The sequence below is a fragment of the Ascaphus truei genome, chromosome 5 (genome assembly GCF_040206685.1).
Source record: "Ascaphus truei isolate aAscTru1 chromosome 5, aAscTru1.hap1, whole genome shotgun sequence".
Lineage (NCBI taxonomy): Eukaryota > Metazoa > Chordata > Amphibia > Anura > Ascaphidae > Ascaphus > Ascaphus truei.
Window position 1 is genome coordinate 45,089,013 of NC_134487.1, and position 26,733 is coordinate 45,115,745.

At 39.5% G+C, this 26,733-nt stretch overlaps 1 protein-coding gene across 3 annotated transcripts in view; it reads right to left on the bottom strand.

Annotated features, from left to right (window-relative positions):
- Positions 1-26,733, bottom strand: part of CELSR1 (cadherin EGF LAG seven-pass G-type receptor 1) — a 217,984-nt gene that overhangs the window by 28,194 nt on the left and 163,057 nt on the right. For all 3 annotated transcript variants that reach the window (XM_075599787.1, XM_075599786.1, XM_075599785.1), the window contains exons 6-21: positions 26,187-26,344; positions 25,157-25,320; positions 24,464-24,589; positions 23,128-23,294; positions 22,024-22,209; positions 21,363-21,476; positions 21,094-21,268; positions 19,940-20,081; positions 18,741-18,861; positions 17,894-18,077; positions 16,553-16,654; positions 12,739-12,833; positions 11,207-11,416; positions 8,266-8,449; positions 4,408-4,551; positions 1,243-1,432 (exon numbers count right to left, since the gene is read on the bottom strand). In XM_075599787.1, coding sequence (XP_075455902.1) covers positions 1,243-1,432; positions 4,408-4,551; positions 8,266-8,449; positions 11,207-11,416; positions 12,739-12,833; positions 16,553-16,654; positions 17,894-18,077; positions 18,741-18,861; positions 19,940-20,081; positions 21,094-21,268; positions 21,363-21,476; positions 22,024-22,209; positions 23,128-23,294; positions 24,464-24,589; positions 25,157-25,320; positions 26,187-26,344 — 2,462 coding nt within the window. The remainder of the gene's footprint in view (positions 1-1,242; positions 1,433-4,407; positions 4,552-8,265; positions 8,450-11,206; positions 11,417-12,738; positions 12,834-16,552; positions 16,655-17,893; positions 18,078-18,740; positions 18,862-19,939; positions 20,082-21,093; positions 21,269-21,362; positions 21,477-22,023; positions 22,210-23,127; positions 23,295-24,463; positions 24,590-25,156; positions 25,321-26,186; positions 26,345-26,733) is intronic.

The window sequence follows — 26,733 nt, forward strand, 5'->3', positions numbered from 1 at the left end:
CTCCCCTTTCTCCCCCCCCCCACTCCCCTTTCTCCCCCCCCCACTCCCCTTTCTCCCCCCCCACTCCCCTTTCAATAAACCATTTTTAAACAACATCGTATTACATTTTATTCCATCTTTCTTTTCAACATTATTATCCAACCTTTACAACAAATAGTCATCTATTGTTCCACGATTTATAAATAATACTACCTATTACGCATTTACATCCCGGGCAACGCCGGGTCTCTCAGCTAGTATATATATATATATATATATATATATATATATGTATATACATAAATACACACACACACACACACACACACACACAATAGGAACAGGGCACTCATCAAAAAAGTACAACAACTGTAATGCAGGTATCAGTATCTGGGAACTCCTAACCTTGGCAGTGCAATATCAATACAAGTGTCATACGTAGCTGGAAATATACAGTGTGTGCAGACTATGTGGTAACTGGGCAAATAGGGGGAAGGGGGATCTGAGCTGAAAGATGGTGAAATACATATACCAATGAAGTGCACAATGTAAAATATATATATATTTATGTATGTATAAGCTGTTAATCAGGATAGCGAGATCAAGCGCGTAGAAGCCAATGCCAAAGAGGGGGAGCAGCGGGGACTATTCAAGGAGTACAGCAGGTCACAAAACAGGTCCGTGCAACCCGGGTCCAATTCCATTGACACAGTGCACAGTATGATCATCATGCTTCCCACCTGACTTTGTCAACGGAATTGGATATATACAGGACCTGGACTAATCGGGTAATAGACTCTATGGTTGTATTGTGGCAACATATCTATTTTAACACAGCTTTCCTTGTTTTTATATTTATTTTAGTGCGGTGGGAAAATGTTATTGCAGATCTGTAGATAGGTGACCACTTCTTTCATCTGGATAACATTTCCTCTCAGAGTTGAGAGCTTTGTGACCAAACACGTATTTTCTGTGGGTTATTTACCAAAAATATTTTTTGAAGGGCTGTTTTAAATACTGTGTAATGGGGTTTTCTGTCATACGTGAAAAAGATTGTAATTGTAACACAGTTCAATGTGTCAAAGTTGCTATATTAAATTATATTGATATATTAAATGTTTACGTCTCTATTTTAAATATACTGTACATACATACATAGAGAAAAATATATTCTAAAGTATATCAGCGGTTGCTGATATAATGCAGTTTCCTACTAGTTGTAGCATAACAAAGGATAATGGCTTGACTTAATTAAAGCTGTACCTTAAGCTCCTGCGGTCTGGGTCATAGTGTTCTGGTAATAGTTGGCCTAGAGAACGGTACACTATCACAATGGCGACTGCGTACTGGTTTGATGGATCTGGTTGCCTCTTCTTCCTTTTTGACAGGCTAGGGTCACTCTCGTCATCTTTGTTGAAAACATTCTGGTTTGAAGGCTTCATTGTAGGCAGCACTACATCAAAAGAAATAAACAGCTGGAATAATGCGTACTGATGGTTTAGATTACATCATGACCTCTGATATCATCACTGAGCGCTTTAATGCTTGCACTGTAATCTCCCGGTGTAGTCATCTTTTAAAAGTTTGCGTTTTTATAATGGATACAGAATGTCCTTTAAATTCTGAACTTTATACTAAACAAACGGCAACAAAAACATTTCAAGAACTCACCAATTCTGGGTGAGACCGAATGGTCCATCAATCACATGATTCTAATTTCCACAGTGGCAAGTACTGGAAGCTACTGGGTGAGCACAGCATAGAGCATGCCCCACTCCCTGCCCCTAGTGTGCATCTATGGATTTCTTCTCCGTGAACACATTCATATTGAACATATATATTTCAACATTCTCCTGTGTATACGTTTTCTTCAGTGTCGATGTACGAGAGCTCACAATCTATCATTTGATGGGTGCTAACGGCTGCAGCACATTATTACAGGTCTTCCATGGGAAATGTTACTACATTGCACAAAGCCAATCATTCCCATGGAATTCACTTTGCTTTGTATTGATTTTGTGTCCCAAAACTAAATATGTTATTGCAATACATGAAGTCAATATTCAATGCAAGAATAGACTAGGTTAAAAACATTATAAAGCCTTGAAAGGAATTATTAAACAACGAATATTCAGTATACGGTTCCTTAGATAGCTTGCACTATTGGCAGACAATACGCTTGAAATATAATATGCTATGAATGTAATGCTCAATACTGTCATCATCAAAACCTTTCTGGTGCTACATAGGGAAAGGCATCTTTTATACGCTGAATATTCCAGTTACGGGGTGGGAACATTTGTGGCTAACTTCTTTGCAACTGCTACTAGTCCATTCATTCCTGAGTTTATTTTACACCGTAAAAGAAAAAAATTACACACAAGTAAACATAAAAAGTATGAACTGCAATGGGCTGTCTTCATTCTCTAAAGCAGCAATACTATTTTCCCACTTTTTTTCTTTCTTATTTTTATATGAAAAGCATCTGGCAATGTATAATTCTACATTCTTAGCTAAGATAAATCTGTAAACATCCTGATTGTGTGCCTAACAAAATGGCCGCCTTCAGGTTCAATCAAGCCTTCATTCATTGTAACTCAGAAGCTACAATGTATCCTGATATTAAGACGGTAACATTACCTATTGTTACAGTTTGCAGCTCATACTGCTGGGAATATTGGCAACAAATTATCTCAAACAGGAAAGTGTTACAAAGATCTTGCACTGCTGGGGAGGTGGGCTAAAGAAATCAAAATATGCTTCAAAACACATTAAAAATGGCCTTGAGTTGAATAAAAAATAAATGTAAAAATAAAACAGTCACTAGAACCGATTATTATTTTTGAAAACATAACATTTCACTTGTTTTGCGGCTTTAAAGTGCAAGCAGTAAAAGCAAAATCCTTACATGGTTCGAAATATTAATTTCCCTTTCATCCTATAAACAAAAATATACCGAAGCCGTATCGTGTATGAGCTTGCAAAGGGAAATCCAAGTAAGAAATATGACAAGAGGCTGTACGGTTCATACATGTCACATTTCTCAACAGCCCAGATTTGTGCCAAATCCATTTACTTTGCTACATGTTACTTTCTCCTGCCACTTTGCTCACTCATCCATCTTCACAAACACATCCGCAGCTACCCTGCCGGGATTCAAACGTTTGGGGAGTGTGCCAATGCAATAAACACAACACTTCTGTTTTACAAGACAGATATATTAAAGCCTTTTTATATATGACTCATTTTGCTCTGATGATATACAAGATAAAGCATTAACAGTCCAAACAAGCACATTGTACACATCTTGGTCTCGTCAGATAGTCATTATCTAGATTGTGACCAGGATGTCAATGACAGTTCAATGGAATGTTCATCATTGTCTACTGACCGACAATTCAGAATCTTCCAAGTATACAAGCCCTGTGTATAATGGGGCTTCCAGGTCTCAAGAATGTTGACATTGCTCACAGTATAATAAAGCATAAGTGCTACCTTATCCAGTAATTAAATGTGCATCAAAACAACATCATTCACACTAGGGATCAGAGATGAAGCCCTGGAGAATTTAAAGGGAACAGCTTTCTGCAAGGAACTCATCTCACTGGGCTAACCATGAAAACACCTTTTATAGACTCTGGTCCATATTTAGTACGTTTGTGCTATTCCGCAAGGCAACTTCCAGTGCTGGAAGACTAGCAATTGTTTATTCACTTCAATGTGCCATAAAGGGTCTTCCGGCATTGGAAGGTGTCTTATGGGGGTGTTTTTCAACCAGGATTCCTACGAACCCTCGGGTTCCCTGGGCATCCCTAAAGAGTTCTCTGTAATTTTCTGTTCATTTTAAAATTATACCAAATACAGAAGAATTTACAATGCATCTAATCTCAGACTCGCTGTTAGAGAGGGTTGGAGTTCCTCAGAATTTCACCTGGGGTTCCTTAACCCAAAAAAGGTTGGACACCATTGTCTTATGGAATAACACCTCTTAGTAAACATGGCCCACTATCTTAGTTCCTGTGTAAATACTTTCCTTGAAATGTACTACTGCCCCAAAATAGTGCCTTTCAAAAGCAGTATGTTACATGTATCCAGAAATTGTGGAACTAAAAAGGAAAATATTTTTGTTGTGCACGACATTTTAAAAATATGTGAGAAGCACTTAATAACTTTAATACGAGTCAATTATACATTGCTGAGGGACATTGCCTGCAGAGCCAGGGGTGTGGCACCAATTATTGATAACAAGGCATGTCCAGAGATGTTGAGAAGAAACGATGTTACTGTATTTGTTTTCCTTTTGTGATGCATTGTGTTAATAAGTAAATTCCTTCTACGGTATATCAGGGATATTTTCCATTGCATGGACAGATGAAAAGAAACAAATGTAGCCATTCTACAAATATTACAAATGCTGAACAATTGTACCTTTTCGCTCGGGAGGTTTGAACAATGTGTCAGGGAATAGGACGGATGACTCCAAATCTTTTGGATAATCTTCATATATCTCATTAAACTGAGGCACTGTGGCTCCACTGAAATTAGCCTCGTCAAATATGTCTACAGCAATGACTGTTGGAGAAAAATGCAGAGAAGTGTTATAGCACATGGCACTTAGGGCTTAAATAATTCATTCCAAAACATTATCAATGGTAGTGACAGCTACAATGTTTTAGAGATTACATTAAATGCACTGACTTAAGCACACATTGTTTTTAATTTGACAAACACATCAAATGGACTTAAGACATATTTTAAAGTATAACACACATTCACTACTGAATCTTGAGGGTAATCCCTGGGTGAGATCAAAATATATACATTTCTGACAATTATTTTGTTATTTAAGATGCTATTTCATAAGAATGAACCCAGACTCCCGTTAGATTCAAATCACACAATGCAGGATTACTGTATATTATGTCTCTTGGCTTTTTTTTGGTCCCAGTACTGTCCCATTTAGCTGGTTTAGGAAAATAGATCTTGATATCCAGTAAATGGCCTTTCATTTCCTTTGTTTTCATACAGATAACATACTGCAGTGCACACTACAGTAAAATTAGTTGTCAATATTGGAGAATTGTAGATGTTTGGGGTTATAAAAAATTGTAAGCTTACTTAAAATGTCTTTTATTAAATACCTAAAACATTTTTTTTATATAAATTGCTATTATATATATATTTTCACATTATAATGTTAAACAAGCAGCTTCAAGGGGCTCAGGTAACACTGGTAACCCACTGAAAGTCACTCTCAGAAACTGGAATCACCTCTCTGTTATATCAATATAAGAACACAGCTTGGTTTTATGATTCCCGATATGGCTTTGCAACCGATATAAACCATTTAGCAATGATGCTTTTCTGTTAGACCATAAGCGGAAAACAAGAAATATACCTGCTGTTACAGTGCCTGCGCTATCACTCACCTTTTCCACCAACATAAAAGGACTATCCTGTTAGTTTGCATTATAGATTAGATGCTGGCAGGGGCGAGACGTATGAGAACATTGCTGGCATGGCAACAGTCTCAAAGGTGTGGAGTAAGAAATGAAGGAACTTATGCCCAGAACAACAAAGGTCCCTCAACTCCGGGCTCAAAACGTACTGTTATTAAAATCCCATACGGACGTTATTTCCCTGAGGTTAACGCAAATCCACAAAGCGAAATATATCCAAACACAGCTGTTAGTTATCTCATTAGCGTAGGCTTAACGCCATGTGAAGTTAGCACGGCCTTGCGTTATCTTCAAATAACATGGTGATAAGCCTGTCTTACCCAAAGGTGGCGTTACTTCCAGCGAGACCCTGAATAGGTATTTTAATAAAGTTTAAAAAAGTGGTCTTACCCTCATCCAGACTGTGTAAAATAACTATTTCAGGGTCTGGATGTAACGCCAAGTTTTGCTATGACCTAACTAAGGCTGAGTCCATAGAGACTTCAGCCGTGCGGAGGCGTGCGGAGGCTGAGGGAAAGCGGGTGCTTTCCTTGGCCTTAGTTTGCGTGCCGTCCAGGGGCGGGCCAGTGACGTCACAGAGCTGGTTCGCCCTCATTTGGCGAACCGCTCACGTGACCCAGCCCTGCGCTCCAGTGAGCGCTTAAACTAAAAAAAAATTGTGGGCTACGCTTCCGCACGCCTGCGGAACCGTGCGCGAGCCCCTGCTAAAGCCGCTCTCATTGCGGCTGCAGGGGCTCACTGACAAGCGTCAGCGCAGGTCAGCGGATAAGCGCTGACTATGGACTCAGCCTAACACATCACATAATCTCTTTAACAGGCCCCTGTGGATATGTGTTGTCAGTGGGAACATCTCTTTTGCATATTAGCACTAACGTAAGTTATATTTAACGCAAGGGCCATTACTGCTGAAAACAATACTTAACACTGCGTTATTCAGCTTGGAAGATACCGGTTAGCCCTTAACGATGCGTTAATTTAATTTAGCGCATGGTTAAGACAATAACTGAGCTCTGTGGATCTGGGCCTTAGTATGGTAAATATGTATAGAGCTTCTCAGCATCAGGAAACAGAACAGAACGTTCCGCTGAAAGGTTGAGATGTATTTTCCCTTAGAATATGAACTGCTCTTCTGTAACTTGTGTGCAGAAAACAGTTTTATTTATGTCCTAAACACGGCGTTTTAGCAACACAAACGGCTTGTGCATCTTCCTTTATTTGCAATACTTGCTCACCACACGAATGTCCTTAGAAATGACCTGGAGCAGGAGTACGCACTTAACAGCTTTATGAATGAGTTGCTAAGGGGTGGTGAAATACATTTACTATGCGCTACAACAGAAGACAGATTGAGCCACCTGTGCTGAAGCAGGGATATCCTGAAAACCTGACCTGTTATAATAATAGCATCTTCTTGTATAGCGCTGCTAGTTTTACGCAGCGCTTTACAGAGACATTTTTCAGGCACAGGTCCCTGCCCCATGGAGCTTACAATCTATTTGTTGGTGCCTGAGGCACAGGGAGATAAAGTGACTTGCCCAAGGTCACAAGGAGCCGACACTGGGAATTGAACCAGGCTCCCCTCAAACTCTAAGTGCCAGTCAGTGTCTTTACTTACTGAGCCACTCCCACTCCCTGTTGGTGGCACTTGAGGACTGGAGTTGCCCACCGCTGCTCTACAACATAGAAAGATGCTATTTGATGCTATTGTTTAATTCTGCCGCTGCCAGGTGAGACTACAACTGATTGCAACTCGTTGAAGGGCATTCTGGCTGCAAAGGGTTAGTCCCTCCTAGGATAAAAGGGTTAGTCCCTCCTAGGATAAAAAAAAGGTGGCCAAAGACAGTGAAAAGTTTCAAACATTAAATGCAGCTAACCGACACATTGTTTTTAAAACATCACATACATATAACTACTTCTTTAAATTCATTTTTGTGTTGTATTTTAACTTTTCCATGCTTTGGAGGATTTTTTTTTACAATCTCTATCTAATATCTTTTGTCAATCTTCAAAACTAGAGGTCAATTATTGTTTTTGTTTTGTCCGCTGCTTGTACAGTAATCATGACGTCATCATTAATCAAACACATAAGAGGAAAAAGGGAAACGTGAATTTTAAACAGTGGGCACATCAATCAATCTGTTACTTTAAGGACGAGCCATTTTTTTGAATGATACTAATTACACTGCTAAATAGGTTAAAAATATATATTTTTGTGACCTGCTACGTGGCACCTGATACATTATAAAGTCATCAGATTATAACATATCGGTGTCCCACACAAAACGTGGCGCATGGCAATTTTAAGAAGTTAGTAAGACACAGCTTTCCTCTCAAAGCACCCACGTATTTACATTATAAAAATATCCTAGTGAAAGAGTTACTGATGTGAATCTTTCGTCTTCCTAATCCCACTGCTCGTTTTCTTTATATCCCAGAAGCCTTTAGCCTGGGCCTAGTTTATAAGGAATAGAAAATGTCGACACTGGTAACAAAGTGCGAGAGAGTAAGCACTGCAGCTTTTTACCAAGACACACAGAAAACCACGGAGTGTATTAGCTCAGGTTGGAGCGTATTTAGGTGTTCTAAATAACTTAAATCGGGAGTGGCCAACACCAGTCCTCAAGGGCCACCAACAGGCCCGATATTAGGGATATCCCTTCTGCAGCACAAGTGGCTCAATTAGTCATTCTGACTGAGCCACTGGTTGAGCCACCTGTCGTGAAGCAGGGATATCCTTAAAACCGGAGCGGTTGGTGGCCCTTAAGGACTGGAGTTGGCCACCCCTGCCTTAAACGCGTGTATAAAACTGTTCAGCGCAAATACTCACTAATATTTGGAGCCACGATGATGAAGGGCTTCATGTAAGTCTTCTTCATGTTTCTGGCCACATTGTTGGCATATTCTTCGTAGTGTTTCAGGAGGTGTGCAGTGCCTCCTTCTGTCCGCTGTATCTGTTCCCAATGGTCTTTGTTGCTGTGATCCAACATAGCGCTTCCCGTGTATATAATATTCTGTGAAAAAACACAAAGAATGGAAATGTACCAAGAACAATGTGTAACATACAAATAGGTGTGTAAAAATGTGTGTGTGTGTGTGTGTATATATGTGTGCATTTTTGCTTTATCTGAATGTTGTGCCGGTATTATAGATCTTTTATGATCTATTTGACTACCCCGTATCTCCTTTACCGTGCACCACGACAGTGTGTGGCCATCTTGTGGATATATATACAGAAATATTTATATATATTTGTTTTTCAGACAAAAGGTGACACATTGTGTGCTCATTTGCATGTCATTTCCCAGAATCCCTTGCTGCAGTGGAAGCACTGTATGCTGGGGATAATGGTGAAAGGCAGGGTTGCAAACCTGTCTAAGACATGTGAATGTGCTCACAAGTGATCTTTTTATTTGCTATATGCAATATGGTGGAGGTTTCTTGTTGCCTTTTTCACCCACCATAACTTAAAACGTATATATATATATATATATATAGATATATATATATATATATATATCTATATACACGCGCGCGCGCACACACACAGTTATAAGCCTTTGAAAAAAGGTTACAGAAATCTAGAAATGCAAAGCTGCCATAACTAATTTACATCTATTTGTTGAACGCGAATAGTACATTGAAAGTACAAATCCTTCTTATAATTAATATGTATAATCATAAATGATAAATTGTAACATACAAAACCGCACTAGTTAAAGGAATGTTCCTTAGCATACAGGACCTCTGTAAATATGGGAGATTTTGGTGAAAAGTCAGGTTTGTTCCATAGCCCGTCTATCATGAAATGAACCTCTCGGTTGCTAACAAATTGCATTACTTATAAGTAATCCTTTAAGCTTTTCATCAGCAAATCATGGCCAAATTCAGAGATTACAAGTAATGTTAAACTAGAAACCTCACACTGCTTTGGCTGCAAATCTCAATGCATTAAGAAATTAGGGGTCAGTTTTTTTAGATGTTTATACGAGGAAAAGAAGCTTACAGCCCAGAGGAGGCTGACTTCGTAAACGATTTTCAAAGAACATTCATGATTTCAAGGTGAGCCACCAATCTGCATTCATTCTGACCTGTACATTTCAGCATTTATTGCATTAAAGGAGTTTAGTTACTGTTCAGCCTCAAGTAAGTACAATTGTGTGGTAACTAGTATCCAAAACATAATCCACAGGGCATAGTTTTGGCCGACTCGTGCACTACATACAGTATAGTACTTTATAGCTGATGAAGATGCAAGAAAAACATAAAAACTTATTTTTTGCTGTTGGCTAAGCGGTGAAAAAAAAATAGTATCATAAAAAACGTCTTTACTGCCTGAGGAACAAACAGACATTGTATGGCATTTCTGGCCCATCCAAAATTAAAACGGGGTTTACCATTTAAAGTTCAATGTGAATCAGTTAATATGACTAATGAAATCTATTAATTTAAAAAAAATCACCCATAGTCTTGCACATACTAATATAATTAAAGTGATCTGTGCTCAACCCAAACATACATACATACATATATAAATATAGCTCTGGAGTTCCTGTGATTGCCTGATGTATTTCTAAAGATTAAATCACTTTTCATTTTGAGTGGGCTGCGGATTCTTACAGATCGGTTGGTGTTCCCTGTCTATCTGCTAGCACCTGGATTTCTGATAAGTATATATGATTTTTTTATGACAGCTATATGTGTGTGTGTGTGTGTGTGTGTGTGTGTGTGTGTGTGTGTGTGTGTGTGTGTGTGTGTGTGTGTGTGTGTGTGTGTGTGTGTGTGTGTGTGTGTGTGTATATAGCAAATGGAAATATTACTGTATGCTCATTTTCATGTCTTAAACATGTCTGCAACCCTGTCTTTCACCATTATCACCCAGCACACAGTGCTTCCACTGCAGCAAGGGATTCTGGGAAATGACATGCAAATGAGCACACAGGCCGAAGCTGTCCAGTCCATATGCTGCATGTTTTCCTACTAAAACTAGCAGCTAGAGATTGGCAAATCCGCCCAAATCTGTTCCCCGGATTTTCACTGATGTTACTATCAAAATCCTTTTCGGAGTGCAAAATCCGCAAACGGATTTGGCCGGTTTCAATCCGCGCGGATTCAGCAAAATCCGTCATTGGATACAACCCGTGGAAGAATCCGCAAAACGCGTAATCGCCATTTTGAGATTGATCCGTTGAAATCTGCGGACAAAAGGAACCGACCGATCCGCTGTGGATCCAAATTCATCAAAAAAAAAAAAGAAAATCGCCAGGCTCTACGATTCATTTTTCTTGTCTTGCCTTCAAATACTTTCTGGGCAAGCTACCCGCTTATCTGAACAAGCTCCTCACCCCTACCACACACAGTGCTTTTCACCTGAGATCTGACTCCAAAAGACTGCTCATGGTCCCAAGGCTCAGCAAAGTATCTGGCCGCTCCTCCTCTTACCGTGCACCCCAAATCTGGAACAATCTACCGGAGACTCTCACAGCCGCCACCAGTCTAAATTCTTTCAAAACTAAAGCTGTCTCACAATTTAATCTGACCTGTATCTGTTACATACGCCTATAACATATATTATATCTTACTATGCATGCGATGTATTTATTTATAACGTATAACCCTGCTCACTGAATGTAACCATGTATTTGTCATCATAACTCTGTGCCCAGGACACACTTGAAAACGAGAGGTAACTCTCAATGTATTACTTCCTGGTAAAACATTTTATAAATAAATAAAAAAATAGCAGCCCCAAACAAAGTAAGTCCGAGTACCTCATTGAATTCCACATCCCTTGTTGCAGCCAAGTCAAACCCATGCTGCTGGCTCTCATACTGCAGCACCCTCACAAGCATTTGGTATCCAGTTCTGACATCATTCCCATACAAAGATGCTGTGTGGTTGGTGGCATTCTGCAGCACTCTGGCGATTTTAATAGATTTCTCTCCATCCAGAGTGGTCTCATTGCGATGTAGCTTTTCATTCTGTAATATAAGTGAGAGCGTAAATACTGGTTTTAAAAGACATTTATGTCAGTCTCCTCCAATTTTGATAGTACAAGCCAATATATGTCAGTGTCAGTATAGTGTAAGGAAGTGTGGTGTGTGTTTGTTTAGCATTACATACTAAATAAAATGTTTAACAAAAATTAACTAGACTACACTAGAGACAAGTATCCTTATGAATTAACAAAAACATAAGTGTCTCAAGTCCCAAAATGACAAACTAGAAAAACAGACTCTACTCATTAGTAGAATGAGAAAATACTGTTTTTACCTAGTTCATCCAATCATTATTTAAGTGTGTAGATGTTTATATTTGTATGTGTGTCAAGTACATTTATTTTGTAGAAATAAAAAATCTCAAACTCCGATTCCAATTCACATTTATGCATCATTTTTATATTGCGTCATTAGAAGTTCTGCGCCAACAACAAACAATAGGACATTTTTGGGCGCAGACCATACAGATACTTTTAGGCATACCACACAATCTATTAGGGTTGTGCAATATCGACTTCAGCTTTTGCAGGCACAACAAAGGCTAATGAGACATTCAGAAGATTCCTAGCATTCAGTAACAAAACCCTGTGTGTGGAGCTAAGCACAAGGTCTTCCCATTTGACAGGAAAAAAATGAGTCACTCTGCAAGGATTCCTCTAGTCAGTCATTATATTCACAGCATTACCCCCTCTGATGAAAGTACAAACACAGGATTCCCCATCATAGGGGCAGTTTCAAACGACTAAAAAAAATGTTAATTGGTAAGTGCCATAGTAAAACCTGTTTTGAACAGTGTTCTTTCAGTGAATATATCTGGCTACAGATTACGGGAGCAAATATAAAGCCGTGTTTCTGCCAAAGTGTATGAGACCGATTTTTAGGAATTCTGCTGCTTTTCTATAGGGTCGCAAGCTCAGCTTCATTTCAATATGGAAACCAAGGCCCCACCTTACACCAGAGGTCAAAGATACTGTAAAGTCATGAGACTTTTAGCTTGTTGAATGCAGATGACATGGCTAGACTGCTAGTATGAGGCACTGGTAAACTCTTATTGGTATTCAGGCTGAGAGTAGAGTAGTGGTTGGATATATTGCAGGGTTCTCTACAACATGTTTGTACACAATCATTTCCACTTGTTGGGTCACGTAAGTTAGCAGTATTTCTGTACTGGACTTTATTGGCTGCCTTGCAGCATTGCTTTGCGCTGTGGTTGTAGGGTGAGTCTGTAAGGTTAGCTCAGGGCCGGTTCTTCAGACAGCTGCATGATCCCTTCTCCAACTCCCCCCCCCCCCCCCACCACTTACCAAAGTCTTCAGCTCCAAGAAGGTGATGGTGGTGCAATTGAAGAGATCAGGAGGAAGCCAGCCTTTTTCCTCACTACAGTGCCGGATTGCATTCCCTATGGCAAAGCAAAGGCAGTCAGCAATCAAAGACCATGGAATAGGAAATGTTACATCTGTGTCATGCTAATTTATCAATTATTGCTCTCAGAATGCATCTGTGCTTTTAGGCTCCTAAAAGTGATAATACTTCTGTCCACTATGACTCTAAGTTCATGCATTGCAAGCTTTTCAGTTATTTTGATATATTTGTGATTACATACCAATCTCTAGTTCACATGTTTTAGTAAATGCCAATGGATTCATTCAAGTTTGTGTAACATATCCCACATGTACACATCTTAATAAAGTATGAACAGAAGTGCTTAAGTGATCAAATTATTCACCCTACACCCTAAATGCTGCCCCTATAGTAAGCCACAAGCACTTCTATATTCAGCGCAATGGCTGCAGAGAACAACTATTGATTTCTAACTATTAATTGTAGTCATGATACTTGGATATTAAAGGTTAAAACACAGCTAATGTATATGTTAGAAAATGCAAAACACTAACAGCCTCGTGCTACTAGCATTCTCGTTAGTGATGCCAAGTGTGAGCACTACTGAAGTTTAGTGAATACGCAGATGTTTATATTGCACAATGATAGAGCCAACACAGTTTATATATATATATACACACACATATATATACCAGTATATATACGCACACACACACAAACATATATATGGTATAATGCAGGTATATATATATGCAAATACAACTGTATGCTCATCTGCATGTCTTATACAGGTCTGCAACCCCGCCTTTCCCCATTATCACCCAGCATACAGCACTTCCACTGCAGCAAGGGATTCTGGGAAATGACATGCAAATGAGCACACAGTGTCATATAGGTATCTATACCATATTAGCCGACCTTAATAATCAACAACGAATAGACGATAGCCAATATATATTTTTTCACATATGTATGGCCAATCCTTTCACCAGCAGCATGCTCCTTACACGGAGAAGCACGTGAATATATATTTGTTTTATATATTTCCTTTACACATCACAAACACTAGTGCTTCTTTCTGCTCAATGGGTATTTTGAAACATGTCCCTAAAGTACAGGCTGTCGCCTGCAATAACTCTGTAGTTGCACGGCTCTTTATTCAGATAATTAATGGCAGGCTTCCTGAGAAGCACAGTGAATGCTGGGTTTACAGACCAGAACAAAAAACTAGACCCTGAAACTTGTAGTGGTGCCAATGACCACAAAACACCATTGTTTCTCTCATCATATTTCAATAGCTGCCTCTAATACTATTCCTATGTAAATCCATACATTTGACAGTATAATTTCAGCACACAGAAAGAACGGAACGAGGCTTTAAGAGAGGAAACAGAAAAGGATCATATTAAACCACATTAATGTTGAGACTGATGTATATAAACAGTTTTAAGCATAACAGTCGGAGAAAGAAAGCCAAGGCAAGTTATGACCATAGGTTATATATTTATATACTAAAACAAGCTAGGAAAAATGTACACACTGAATCGGGCACAATTTCTGCTACAAAATGCATTTACTTAGAACTTAGAGCTTAGCGCTCAGGGCAGCCAAAAAACAGAACTGATATAACCCCAGTGATCTGACGGAAGGGCTGCTGCCCTGAAATGTTACTGTATATCACTTTGGTTTTTTACCCTGCACTGAGCTCTAAGTTCTAAGTAAATGCATTTTGTAGCACACATTGTGCTTGGTTCTTTCAGTGTGTTGCATAGATGTTTCCTTGCCTGCATACATATATTGATAAGTAATGTGGACAGGACTACCCTGCATACAAAAACAGAAAGGCCAGCGCAACATACAAAGTGACACAACATATAATACAATACTTCAGTGCTAATCTGCTCATGAGCAAGGGTCATTTAGTTAAACCCTTTGGCCACAGCGTTATAAGGCCCCGTTCACACTGCACGACGTGTGCGCGCTCACGCGTTCGTCACCGACCCCAGGCGGCAAATGGTAGTGTTCAGTATTGAAACTACCATTGGCTGCAAAGTGCGGCGTCGACGCTGCTGCAGTCGCGGGAGTCTTATCAATCTGTGCTCTCCGGCTGCAGCAGCGTGACGTCAATTTCAGCAGCCAATCAATGCATTGGCTGCTGAAATTGACCAGACACTCGGCAGCACCCTGCTCCAGCCACACACACACTTATGTTACTGTGATTTTACGATGCCCATGACACAGACTCCTCCCCCCTGCTCTCCGGTCCCCGGTCCCCGCATGTCGCCCTGTGTCGGATCATTCCCTCTGCTGGGGATGATCACACATCGCCCAGCAGACGGAGGCGCGCACGCGCGGACTCGAGCACACAGCGTTGCGAAGTGCGCAGTGTGAACGGGGCCTAAGCCTGCAGCCAACATCAAGGCATGACCAATTTGCAGGTCCTAACACTACCCGGTAAAATTCTCATGTACATCTCTCTTTTTTGCTGGAGGGAGAAAAACCATACTGGGTCTGTGATACACATGAACATGATAAAACCTGCTAACTGGAAAGTTTAATGTTACTTTAGTAATATAAGGATACATTGTAGCTGCTGAGTTACACTGACTGAAGGATTGTTTTGAAACTGAAAGGCAGCCATTTAGTGAACCCTGGGAAACAGAATCTTTGCTGATCAATTACGGGAGAACTAATTCAATCAGCAGCTTAGGTAATTACTTTTAAACAAAGGGTAATCAAAGCATATATTAAAAATAAATAAATTAAAGTGGCGCTTGCATTTACTTTTTAAAAGTGTATGCCTGCCGCATTACACACCTTTTAGCGCAGCCTGGGTTAAAGAAGTGCAGAGCCAGTAACCCTACTCACAGACAGCTGTTTTCGACCTTTTGGGTCCCGCCTGTGTGAGAATGGTTATACGGGCTTTGCCATTTGAAGCTGGCAAACCTTCAACCACACATATAAGTTATGGTGGGTAAAGAAATTACAAAAAACCTCCACCGTATAGCATACAGCAAATAAAAATTAAATTTAAGTTATAAAGAGCAAAGAATCAAGTCGTTCTAAGAAAACTCCAAAAAGGAGACCAGATTTAAAATGATATATGAAAAAATGCAAAACAAGGGTTGTTAGGAGAAATCAATTAGGTGGAACGGCACCTTTACCACAGACTGTGTGTGCGCAAGTTTTCTATCTGTACAGAAATCTGTTAGTTATGTGTGTGTATATATATATATATATATATGTATATATATATATATATATACAGTGTTCGACAAACCTATACATTTGCTCGCCCCGGGCGAGTGGATTTAACCCCCGGGCGAGTAAATATTGGCCCAAGCAGCACACGTTTGGTACTAGGTGGCGAGTAGATTTTTTTGTGTGGCGAGTAGATTTTTTGGTGATTTGTCAACCACTGTATATATATATATATATATATATATATATATATATATATATATATATATATATATATATATATATATATATATATACATACAGCTCAATATAACTGCTTACAACACGATCCGTTACAACGCGAATCCGCTTATAACGCGATGCATGCGTGGCTCTCAATTTTTGTATTTATGAATACTTTACAACACGATTATTGGTATCTTAAATACTTTATTGTACAATGCATCCAATTGTACATTAATTCTAACGCGATCCGCATATATATATATATATATATTATAAGTCCTCCGGGGCATTTCCATATTAATGTACAGTAAAGTATGCTCTTTGCAGATAGAGTTTCATTGCTGCACCTACCAACAGATCCCTTGGGGCAGGGAACAGCAGCTGGCTGACCAAACTTGGTCTGTGGCCACCAGATTCCAGCCTCGAAGGCTTTGGGACATCCATTGTAAATCACTGCAAGGGAGACAGGAGAACACATGACAATGCTGTTTCCAGTGATGTTTGCCATTGACCGATCTGGGAGAGAATGGCGTATTTAAATGGCAGAAAAGCGAATGACTATTTCAAAAAACCTGGTAGGTTTGTATCTTCTGAAACTATGAGACGGGGCTAGAAATATGGACTTCTGCTAATGAGACCTGGTTTGTCATTTTCATGACTGGGCATTGCAAATGACCTCATCAAAAGTGGTATGGCATCAGAAGATCTTTCTTTTGAAAAACCAAACATTTATCTTCTTGCCACCTACTTCAATTCATGTGCAAAGACTCACAATAGTGTCATAATGTTTGCAGCTGTTCACTAATGACTCATCTTGCGCCAGGATTTTTTTTAAAGTAGACAAACCCATTACTAGCTCACGAAGGGCTTAATAGCAGCATTGATCATAGAAATATACAGATGTAAGAAAGCTTCATAGTTCCCAGTGATGAGACTTGTATGGGGTTTATCATGAGCGGAGTCTATGGAAACCGTGTGATCTTCAGAGTTATAATGGGATACTTTGGTTATCTGGGGGGGGGGGGGGTAGTGTTACGTGCTACAGCTGTCTGTAGTTTATGGCATTTTTAATCAACAAACATATGCATTAGATGGATGTTCATGTACAGGAACTTTAAAAATCACTTGGTCTTGAAAACATGCACCAATCTTTCTATGTATAACTCTTATGCTATTACAACCTGCAAATACACTACTTGTGTATTCTAGTAAAGCATTCATCCTTCCTAATATGTTCTCGCAAGAGATTCTGCTTACTGAATAGCACTATAATTATTTGCTTTTCTTAGTGGAAAATAACGTACTTCTCATTATTCGCAGAGAGGCCTATAAAGATGAGATGGGCGCGGGAATATCTAACTGGTGGTTTAGGCATGCTCTTTGATGTAGCCTTGCCAGGGAAGCAAGTAGGCTGACACACTTTAGTAGCACAGGTGGAAAAACATACTTTTTATGCCTTCATATGCTTTCTATACACAGAATGACAGGACATCAAAACTACTTCTTATATCCTCTTACAACAGCATTGTCCTATTCAAAGAGGCCATGAGAATGAGGAACGAATTTGTGAAGAAGAAGAACTGTTTGGGGAAGTAATGAGGGAGAAGAAATGTGGCCTTTCATTGGATACATCAATGTGACGCAAACAAGAGAATGTTCTGGAAGGAACCACTGTATAGATGTATAAAGTACCTTCACAGCCTTGATTGGTGACCTCAGCAAATGGATTGTCACAGCGGTTGCACTGCCGCCCAATTACTCCAGGTTTGCAAGGGCACTGTCCTATCTCCATGTCACAGCCGCGTGCATGGGCGCCAGAGGGGAAGCAGTCACACGGGTAACACGTGTCACTCTCTTGTGGTTTGTAATGGTTATCCTGCAGGAAAAAAAAGAAGACAGCATTGAAAGCCTTGCAACAACTTACCCAAAATGTGTAAGGTAACTCAGCAGCTGTACCTAATGTGTCTCATGGACATGCCTGAAGAGTTCCTAAACCAAGTGGGTTAAACTGTGTATCTAAATCAGGAGTGGGAAACTCCAGTCATCAAGGGCCACCAACAGGTCAGAATTTAGATATCCCTGCTTCAGCATAGGTGGCTCAGTCAATGACTGAGCCACTGATTTAGCCACCTGTGCTGTAGCAGGGATATCCTTAAATGATGACCTGTTGGTGACCCTTGAGAACTGGAGTTAGCCACTCCTGATCTGAATGTAGCATCTCAACCCTGTGTAAACGAAGGACAGATTTGAATGCAATAAGTCTCCTATTCTCACTGGTCCTTCAAATAACTTCATTATTGCACAGTGATGCTTTAAAGAAGCCCTTCCACTTAGAAACGATTACAAAACCATGAGCTGCTGTATGCTTATATTTACAGTCCAACAATGTTATTTTCTGTATTTGTAGTTATTTATTTGTACTAAAAGAATAATAAAGTGGGTGTTTTGGACAGGTATTATAATAAATACAGGTCAAGGATATGCAGACCAAGAGCACTGAAACGCAGGCCTTGGCAATGAGCTCCAGCTGCTTCCTCACCTTACACCGACACTCCCCATTAGTCTTGTTACAGTCTGGGTCAAAGCCTTTACTGACTTCACAACTGCAAGGTCCACAGATAGGGTTTCCCCACCAGCCCCTGGGACATGGCAAGTCGATTCTTCAATGGGGGAAACAAAAAAAGATTGATCAAGTTCCATCCAAAAAAAAACGTACTACATTATTATCCGGTCAAACGCCTTCTAAAATTACAGCAAAAAAATATTGTAAAAGTGTCACTTGTCATTGTATGAGAGAGATTTTCCGATGATACTAATAATATATTTATTTATATAGCGTTTGATAGGGGATATAATAAGAATCAGCGCTTCATACATATAAGGAGTCTCTGCCAGAAGAGCTTACAATATAAATATGATATACATATTTACAGGGCTCGATAAATGCGGCCGCCCGGGGCGACTGCATTGTGGCCGCTGTCGACTGCTTACCTGCGGCAGTGTCTCCCCGAGTCTCCCGGGCTTCTCCGTCTTCATCTTTAAAATCATGTTTTTTCTCCAGCAGCACTATTCAAAATGGCCATGCGGCGTCATATGATGCCACGTAGCCATGGTAACGGGACGCTGCGTCAAGTCACAGCGTCCCATTACCATGGCAACACAGCGCAGGCATTTTGAATAGCGCTGCAGGAGAAAAACATGATTGTAAAGGCGACAAGACAGCAGAAGGCCGGGAGACGCCGTCAGGACCCCGCAACTGGACTCTGCCACAGGTAAGTGTAACTTGGGGGAGGTGAGTGACTTTTTGGGGGTGCGAGTGGGTTTTGGCCCAGTTTGTATATATATATATATATACTCATACATATACACATAAAGTCCATTACTCTCGTCTTGAATTAAGGTGATGGAAACTGTATTATTGTTATTTCAGTTACTTTCATTCAAGATGAGCGTGCTGGACTTTCTGTGCTAGGTGTTTGAAATAATATTTATTTGCACCCACTACACTAATGCCTAGGAGTGCTGCAATATACAGTACTGTTCCTGTATATTTACATATACACACATACTGTATTTGTATTTATAGATAAAGAGGGCTATATGCAAGTATGGAGATCTATTGATGGTTAACATTAAACGTGGGAAAGTTTGCGACGTGGGAAAGTCGTCGCGTGACGTGGGAAAGTCTGCGAAGCGCTGATATACTGGAAGGGAAATGACTTTTATATTCCTCCTTACTTGCTCTCGCAGTACTGCCCGTAGTAGCTTGCTCCACAGTCACATGTGTATCCGTGAGAGGAGCTCGGCTTTCGAGCACACGTAGAAACATGCTCACAGGGGTTCAGGCTACACACATCTAAACAGTCTTTCCCAAAGAACCCTGGAGGAGAAGGGGATACAGTTACATGTGTTACTGTAATTTACGAGCTGCTGCGCATCAAATGTGGACACCTTTCATAAATCGTAATTAATCTAAGATTTTCTCCGTGATAATGTCACTGTTGCTTTTTTTTATGGTTATAAAAAGAAAACAGGAGTTGCAAATTCCAGTTGCTATTCAGACGCTATTTGTGCACATTACATTTTGCTATTTAATGTCGTAGGAATATTAAAAAGTAAACAGCATTTGCAAGCGGTACAAAGCTCTAATTGCGTTCTCACTTCTATAGGGACTCTGGAATTGAAAGAGACTGATATTTTACAGCGCAATTGTTTATGGTGTTTTTTCTGGAAGTACAGGCAGAAAAGGACGTATTTCATATGGTAGAGAAAGGTCCGGTATAGTATTGCTGTTATAGCATCAAAATATATTTCTATTAATCACAAGATATTGCAGCTTTATACAGGATTAAGTTGTAAAGACTGCACCTGTTATAGTGTAGCTCAAAATATGAATAATTAATAATCATTGCTTCTTGTACAGAGCTGAGAGTATACACAGCACTGTACATACATTTTTTTTGCCAGCATAGGTCCCTGCCCCATGGATCTTACAATCTATGTTTTTGGTGCCGGGGGCACAGGGAGATAAAGTGGCTTGCCCAAAGTCACAACACCAGGATTTGAACCAGATTCTCTTTATGCAAACTCAGTGCCATGGTTCTCAGAGTCAGTGTCTTTACTCACTGAGCCGCTCCTTCACAATGCACCATGCCAACATGGCAACAGGCAGCTGTGACAAACATAATGACTTCTGTTTAATTAGCAACAACCACTCAAGATTCATTTACACGATAAACTAGAAATTGTGTTGTTACAAAAATGAAGGGTACTTTAAATGTGTTTGATCAGAATTTTCATGTCACCGATTTCCACAGTGACAGGTGACTTAATTAACATACTCTGTTGTTTTAACTGCGTATGATCCTAAATAGTTTGCACACTTGTTTTACCTGGCTCACAATTACAGGAAAAGCTGTTCCAGTCATCACTACAGTCACTATTGTAAGGGCACGGGTTGGAATCGCATGGATTATCCACTTCACAGCCACTGTCCACATTGATCACCACTGCTTGGTTCATGTTGAGTGTTGCTATGTTTGTTGAGGTTTCTCCCATTCTCACTCCCTAAGCAGACAAACGATGTTTGATTAGAAAACAGGAAGGTGATAGCTGCTTATTTATTATGTGCTTCACGGGTTGTCAGTGAGAACATCATTACCTTCATACAGCCATTAAATCCTTGCTGTACAGTACCCTGGCTGCTAGAGAGACCTCCGACAAAGATGCTTTTCAGCTTTAGCCCAGGAAGTTCATTCCCAATCTCTACTGTGTTCTATGAAAACAGAAGTAAAACACACGATAAGAAAGATACGGATTTGGCAATCCACAGAATCCCAATAGTCTCACTATCTGTCTCCTCAATGACTTGTTGAAACAGTCAATATTTATTATATCAATCAATTGTTTTTTTATTAAATGGTTTTTAAGAAACCACAATTCTTTTTTGTGAAACAGTACAATTACTATTGATATACTGTATTTTACATTCTTGCAAATAAAAATACTTGCCAGGGTATAATGCAGTTAATACAGAGTCTCTTTAGGATACCTATCTTGTATTTTTTTCTATTTTAGGACAGCAACATTGCTTTATGGGAACATGTGACTCACATGACTTGCTACTTATTTGGAGTAAGTGTCGCACATTACATAGGCATAACTGATTCTTATAAAGCAGAACAATGCAAAGTACATAGCTAAAGTAAGCCGTCTACAACAGCAATACATTATTCTATTGCCTCCCATGCTACCTAAGGATGAAGAATGATATACTGTAGGCTGGAGCTATTGGTAAAGCAGATTGGAAGAGGATTCTTTACCTGATACATCCCATAGTCCAGATACATTACAGCCAGGTATTTGATGTCTTTGCCATCTTTGGAACTTTTCAGTTCTATGAGCAAGTGATGCCATTCACCATCACTCACATGAGTTTGGGAGATCTTCATACTTGCAATGAGGCTGGACCCACTGTATACTTCAAACTGAATGTGGTTGTTTACGATCTGTTAAGAATAGAGCAGAAAATAAATCAGCTGTCACAATTACTGATGTGACCCATTGTTTAGAACGAAGATAGCAATTACCACAGTATATCTATATTTTGAGAAATTACTACCCAGGCAATGGGTTTTTATGGATCGGTTATCATTGTCATTAAAGGAGATGGCTATGAGTGATATATATAGTGATATATTCTGAGAATAAGTTTGAATAACTTGACTAACACACAAAGGACAAGGATCAAAAGGAATGGAGGAGAAGTTGCAAAGTACCAAAGAGAGAGCAGGGTGAGGTTAGTGAACTATATCTCCATTTGAGGGTGTAGTCAACAGGTGTTGACTATGTTTGTACATATTCAATGTTATTCTGATTGTCTGCCTTCTGTGTAAAGAAAACTCCATGGTGAAGAGAAGGCACAATCCACAGATATAGCAAATGTCATTGCTCCCATTCTACATCTGTAGGAGACTTCATATTTCAGCATGCTTGTTTTCAGAGGACGAGTATCCGACCATAACATGTTGCATGAAATTCACCAGAACAAGGAATGTGTGCACCCTGGACAGTAGCTGCACTCGTACATGCCAAAGAAATAAAATAAAAACCCCAACGGGAGTCACTAGCTTAATGTAGCCTCGTCCACTTTCCATTATGAATAGACCGGTTAATCTGGTTTGTGGTAATGTATACTTCTGGTTCCTTATTTTGTACATTTACAAAAACCATTATGTCCAGACATCAAGATTTTGAGTTAGAGCGTGAACAAAGCTGCCAATGTTCAGTAATCCACCCGCATTTGCATTAATACTGATACTGTTCCTCTGTCCGGGGGTGGATATGGAATTATTTGGGTTTCATATTGTTAGGGTGGTATTGCTAAGCACCCTGGTATCAGTACATGGAAATATTTAGATACTTGCCTGGATATTAATCTTTGAGGAAGTCCCTGCATTAGCCTGCAACAACATCCCACTGCTTTGTCTGGTTCTGAACATCAGCCCAATGTACCAGGGCACAGAGACCGTGATATCCATGTCAGTCCAGAAGACAATTCCCTCTCCTTGGAAATTTTGAGGGAAAGGCATTACTGGGAAAAAATATATGACAACATATTAACCTTTGAGATCATATCAACAAGTAACGTGAAACTCATGTGACCACCAAGGACCAAAGAAGCAAGCTTTCTACAAATGTTTCTGAGAAGAACATAGGCAAGCAAAAAAACCTGGTAAATATTCTATTTTAATGTTATATTTAATCTCTCCCTAAAAGTTATAGGATATATTTAGGAGATATATTTAGGAGACATACATTATTTTTTATAATAAAAAAGAAACCACTACATATTCACAAAAACACAAACAGATATCTCCAAAGTGCTGTTAGATACAAATGAAATAGTTATAGCACAGACCCAGTGTTAGGGATTATAAATGTTTAATCATCAGTTGCTCTATTCAGAGTAAGCCCTGAGGCAGTACAGATCTTCAAGTGTTTGTGCCACTTTCAAATGCTGGGCAATTTGAACAGCTTCAGAGAACTAATGGGCAGATAAAACCAAAGAGGGAGGTACCAAGTGTGGACACCTGCTGACAACACCCATCAAGAGCTATAGTCCAATAGGTTAGGAAGACAAATCCTGAAAGTCTTGATTGAAAAAAAAAAAAAGTGTTCATATACCCCCCATTGTGGTATTATACCGAAACCTACATGTTTATTGCAGTAAGACTGCTGAACTGCACCTTTTATAAGAAAGTTCTCATATGTCTACTATTCCATTTTGAAACAGTAGTCTGACTTTATTTTTTTCCTATCACTGCTGGGGGAGGCACTTATCTTTTATAGTGTTGGAAAAAACATTGCATTTTACCAGTAAAGCATGTTACAAATATGTTCACATACATGTTACAAATATGTCTGTGCCCATTTGTTGAAAAGTTCTCTCTCGAGAAGGGAAAACTGGAACCCGCAGGTGGGTCCAATGATAAATATATACATGTTTGTTAGCAAGCTTGCAATGCATTGGATGGTTAGGCATCTCCTCTAACCAACTGCTTTACAATAACAAGGTAGAGATGTATTTATATAATCTCAAAAGCTATTCGCATGATGTCGTTCTCAAATCATCACTGGAAAGTACGATCACTTGGACGTTGTAGGAACAAAGAAATGAATACAGCAGAAACCTGATATGATGAGTCAAAGCATTGATAGGATATAAGAAGAGATAACGTCACATACACATGGATGACTTACCTTGCTCACAGTTTTTTCCACCGTAATGAAGAGGACACTCACAGTAATATGTGTTCCACTTATTAACACAAGTCCCTCCATTCTGACAGGAACTGGTGTCACAGAAATTCCTCTTAGCAGAACAACCTTTTATTGCAAAATGTAAAAGACTCGTTATTGTAGGTCTTAAAACAATAGTATACCCTAATGAAACAATATACTGTATATATATTTATTTAGCATTTAACAGAAGAGTGGTAGAGTCTATGGGAAAACTCTGTCAAATAACTTGTGTAACCTAATCCCTTGTTGGGGATATATGTGAAAAAGCAATTTATTAACTGAATTCCAACTTAATATTGCACTCCACTGACCCACACAAGGGGGGGAGGGGGTGAAGTTACCCTTACTTTTTCCCCCTTACTAATCACTTCATTCAATATCAAGCACCTTTTCGTTTAAGAGAAAAACGGACATAAATGCCGTTTGCAAAGTTTCTTAAGTTTGGACAGAACTGCAAAACTCTTTATATCAGAATAATTAACTTAAATATTTTTCACTCTAAATATCCACTCAAAAAAGCATTATGTAAGGTAAATCAGTGCCATTTTTTCTTAAGATTTTAGTATGTAGGGTTTTGTGTCTACAGTATGTTTGAAAAGCTATAGAATGCAAAAAAACATAAATCAAACAATGAAAAGGTGTCCTAAATACCTTCTAGAGTGCCATTGTTGGCTATAAAACTGGCCATGTCTACTGCTTTGTTGTCAATAGTTAGGTTCCTTATACATCCGATGAATTGTCTGTTCTGCACAGGAAAGTCTTCAGGCAAGTTGGGAACTCCACCCAGCAGAAGAGGCCCAGTTAAGTCAAGTGACCTAGAAATGTAATTGTTACCGATTATACTCATCATAAGGAATAATACTTAATTTCATGTTTGGGACAAGGTCCTCAATGCTGGACACAGAATTTAAGAACAATGAGTCTGCACTTAAAAGCAGACGAAGTCATTTAATTATAAATAAAAGGAATGTGTGAGTGGACACATAACATTCTCATTCTTTGGTATTGGTTTTGTGGTAGAGGCAGGAGAGACGACAGTAAGATTTTTAGAGGATGTGGGATTGGCTTCCTTGAAGGTGTGGAAGGGAGTTCCACAGCTGAGACTCGTTCCGAGGGGAAAAGTCCTGTTGGCTTGAATGAGGTTATGAGGGAAGAGGAGAATGGACAGAAGGGAGAGTGCATGGGAGGTAGTATTCGGACAAGGCTAAGGTCACAAGACGCTGGCACCCATTGTTGAACTGGGCATTCCAACTTTGAAAACAGTGGCTTCACCAAGACATAATTTCCATGGCAGTTTTTAACTACTTCCGCAGTCTAGAAAATGTAGGGATAGTTGTGAGATATCAACCTGTTAAAATCCTGCAAGGCGCTGGGTGTATTAATTAAAAATGTGGGTGCGTCTGAGTATCTGTATACTTATATCAGGCGGTAAAGTCGAAAAGCAAAGCAAAGAAAAATACTAAATCAAAAACATTAATGCATACATTTTATTTTTATTTTGACTAGCGAGTCAGTATATTTGGGTTGCAAAATGCTTTGCCCAAAGTTCTTCAAACTATTACCGATGCACCTGAGAAATTGGTGTAACATTTTTGCCACAGATGAAATCATAGGCTAACGCGAAGGTATTTTCTTCCTTAAAAATCAAGTTGTTTACCTTGATCTTAGGGCAAGAACTTACTTTTTAGAGCCTGTTTGGGTCCCCTGGGCAGCACAGGTGTAGTTCTTAATTAAGTTTCCAAATCGTATAGCCACTGCCGTGTCACAATCATCCACTGTAACCACAGCCACCTTCTCGCCGGAGGGCCCATGAGGGATGCCGAGCCGTCCAATGTTGGGCTTCAATAGAAGAAACATTTACGTTTAACTGTCTATGGCACACGATTAAGGGCTAGGTCATAGCATGTCAATACGTGCTGTAAAAGATGAACTTGAGAATGTTTATTCTGTATATTCCTATTTATTTTATCTGAAGCAGAATACAATCTAAAAAACCCAACAGTGTAATGTTTACGTCAATTGGATAAACGGTACGAAAATCTAAACTGAAACCTTTATCTCAAAGATACTCAAGAAAAGAAAGTTCCTCCAGTGTAAGGTACAGCGAATACAAACACGCTGAAGAGACCGGGACAAAGTCTCACAAAGGTTCTCCATGTATTCAAAGCATCAAGAAGGAAGCTATGCATCATGCTCCTGGTAACCATGCCATAGCCAATCAGCACTTT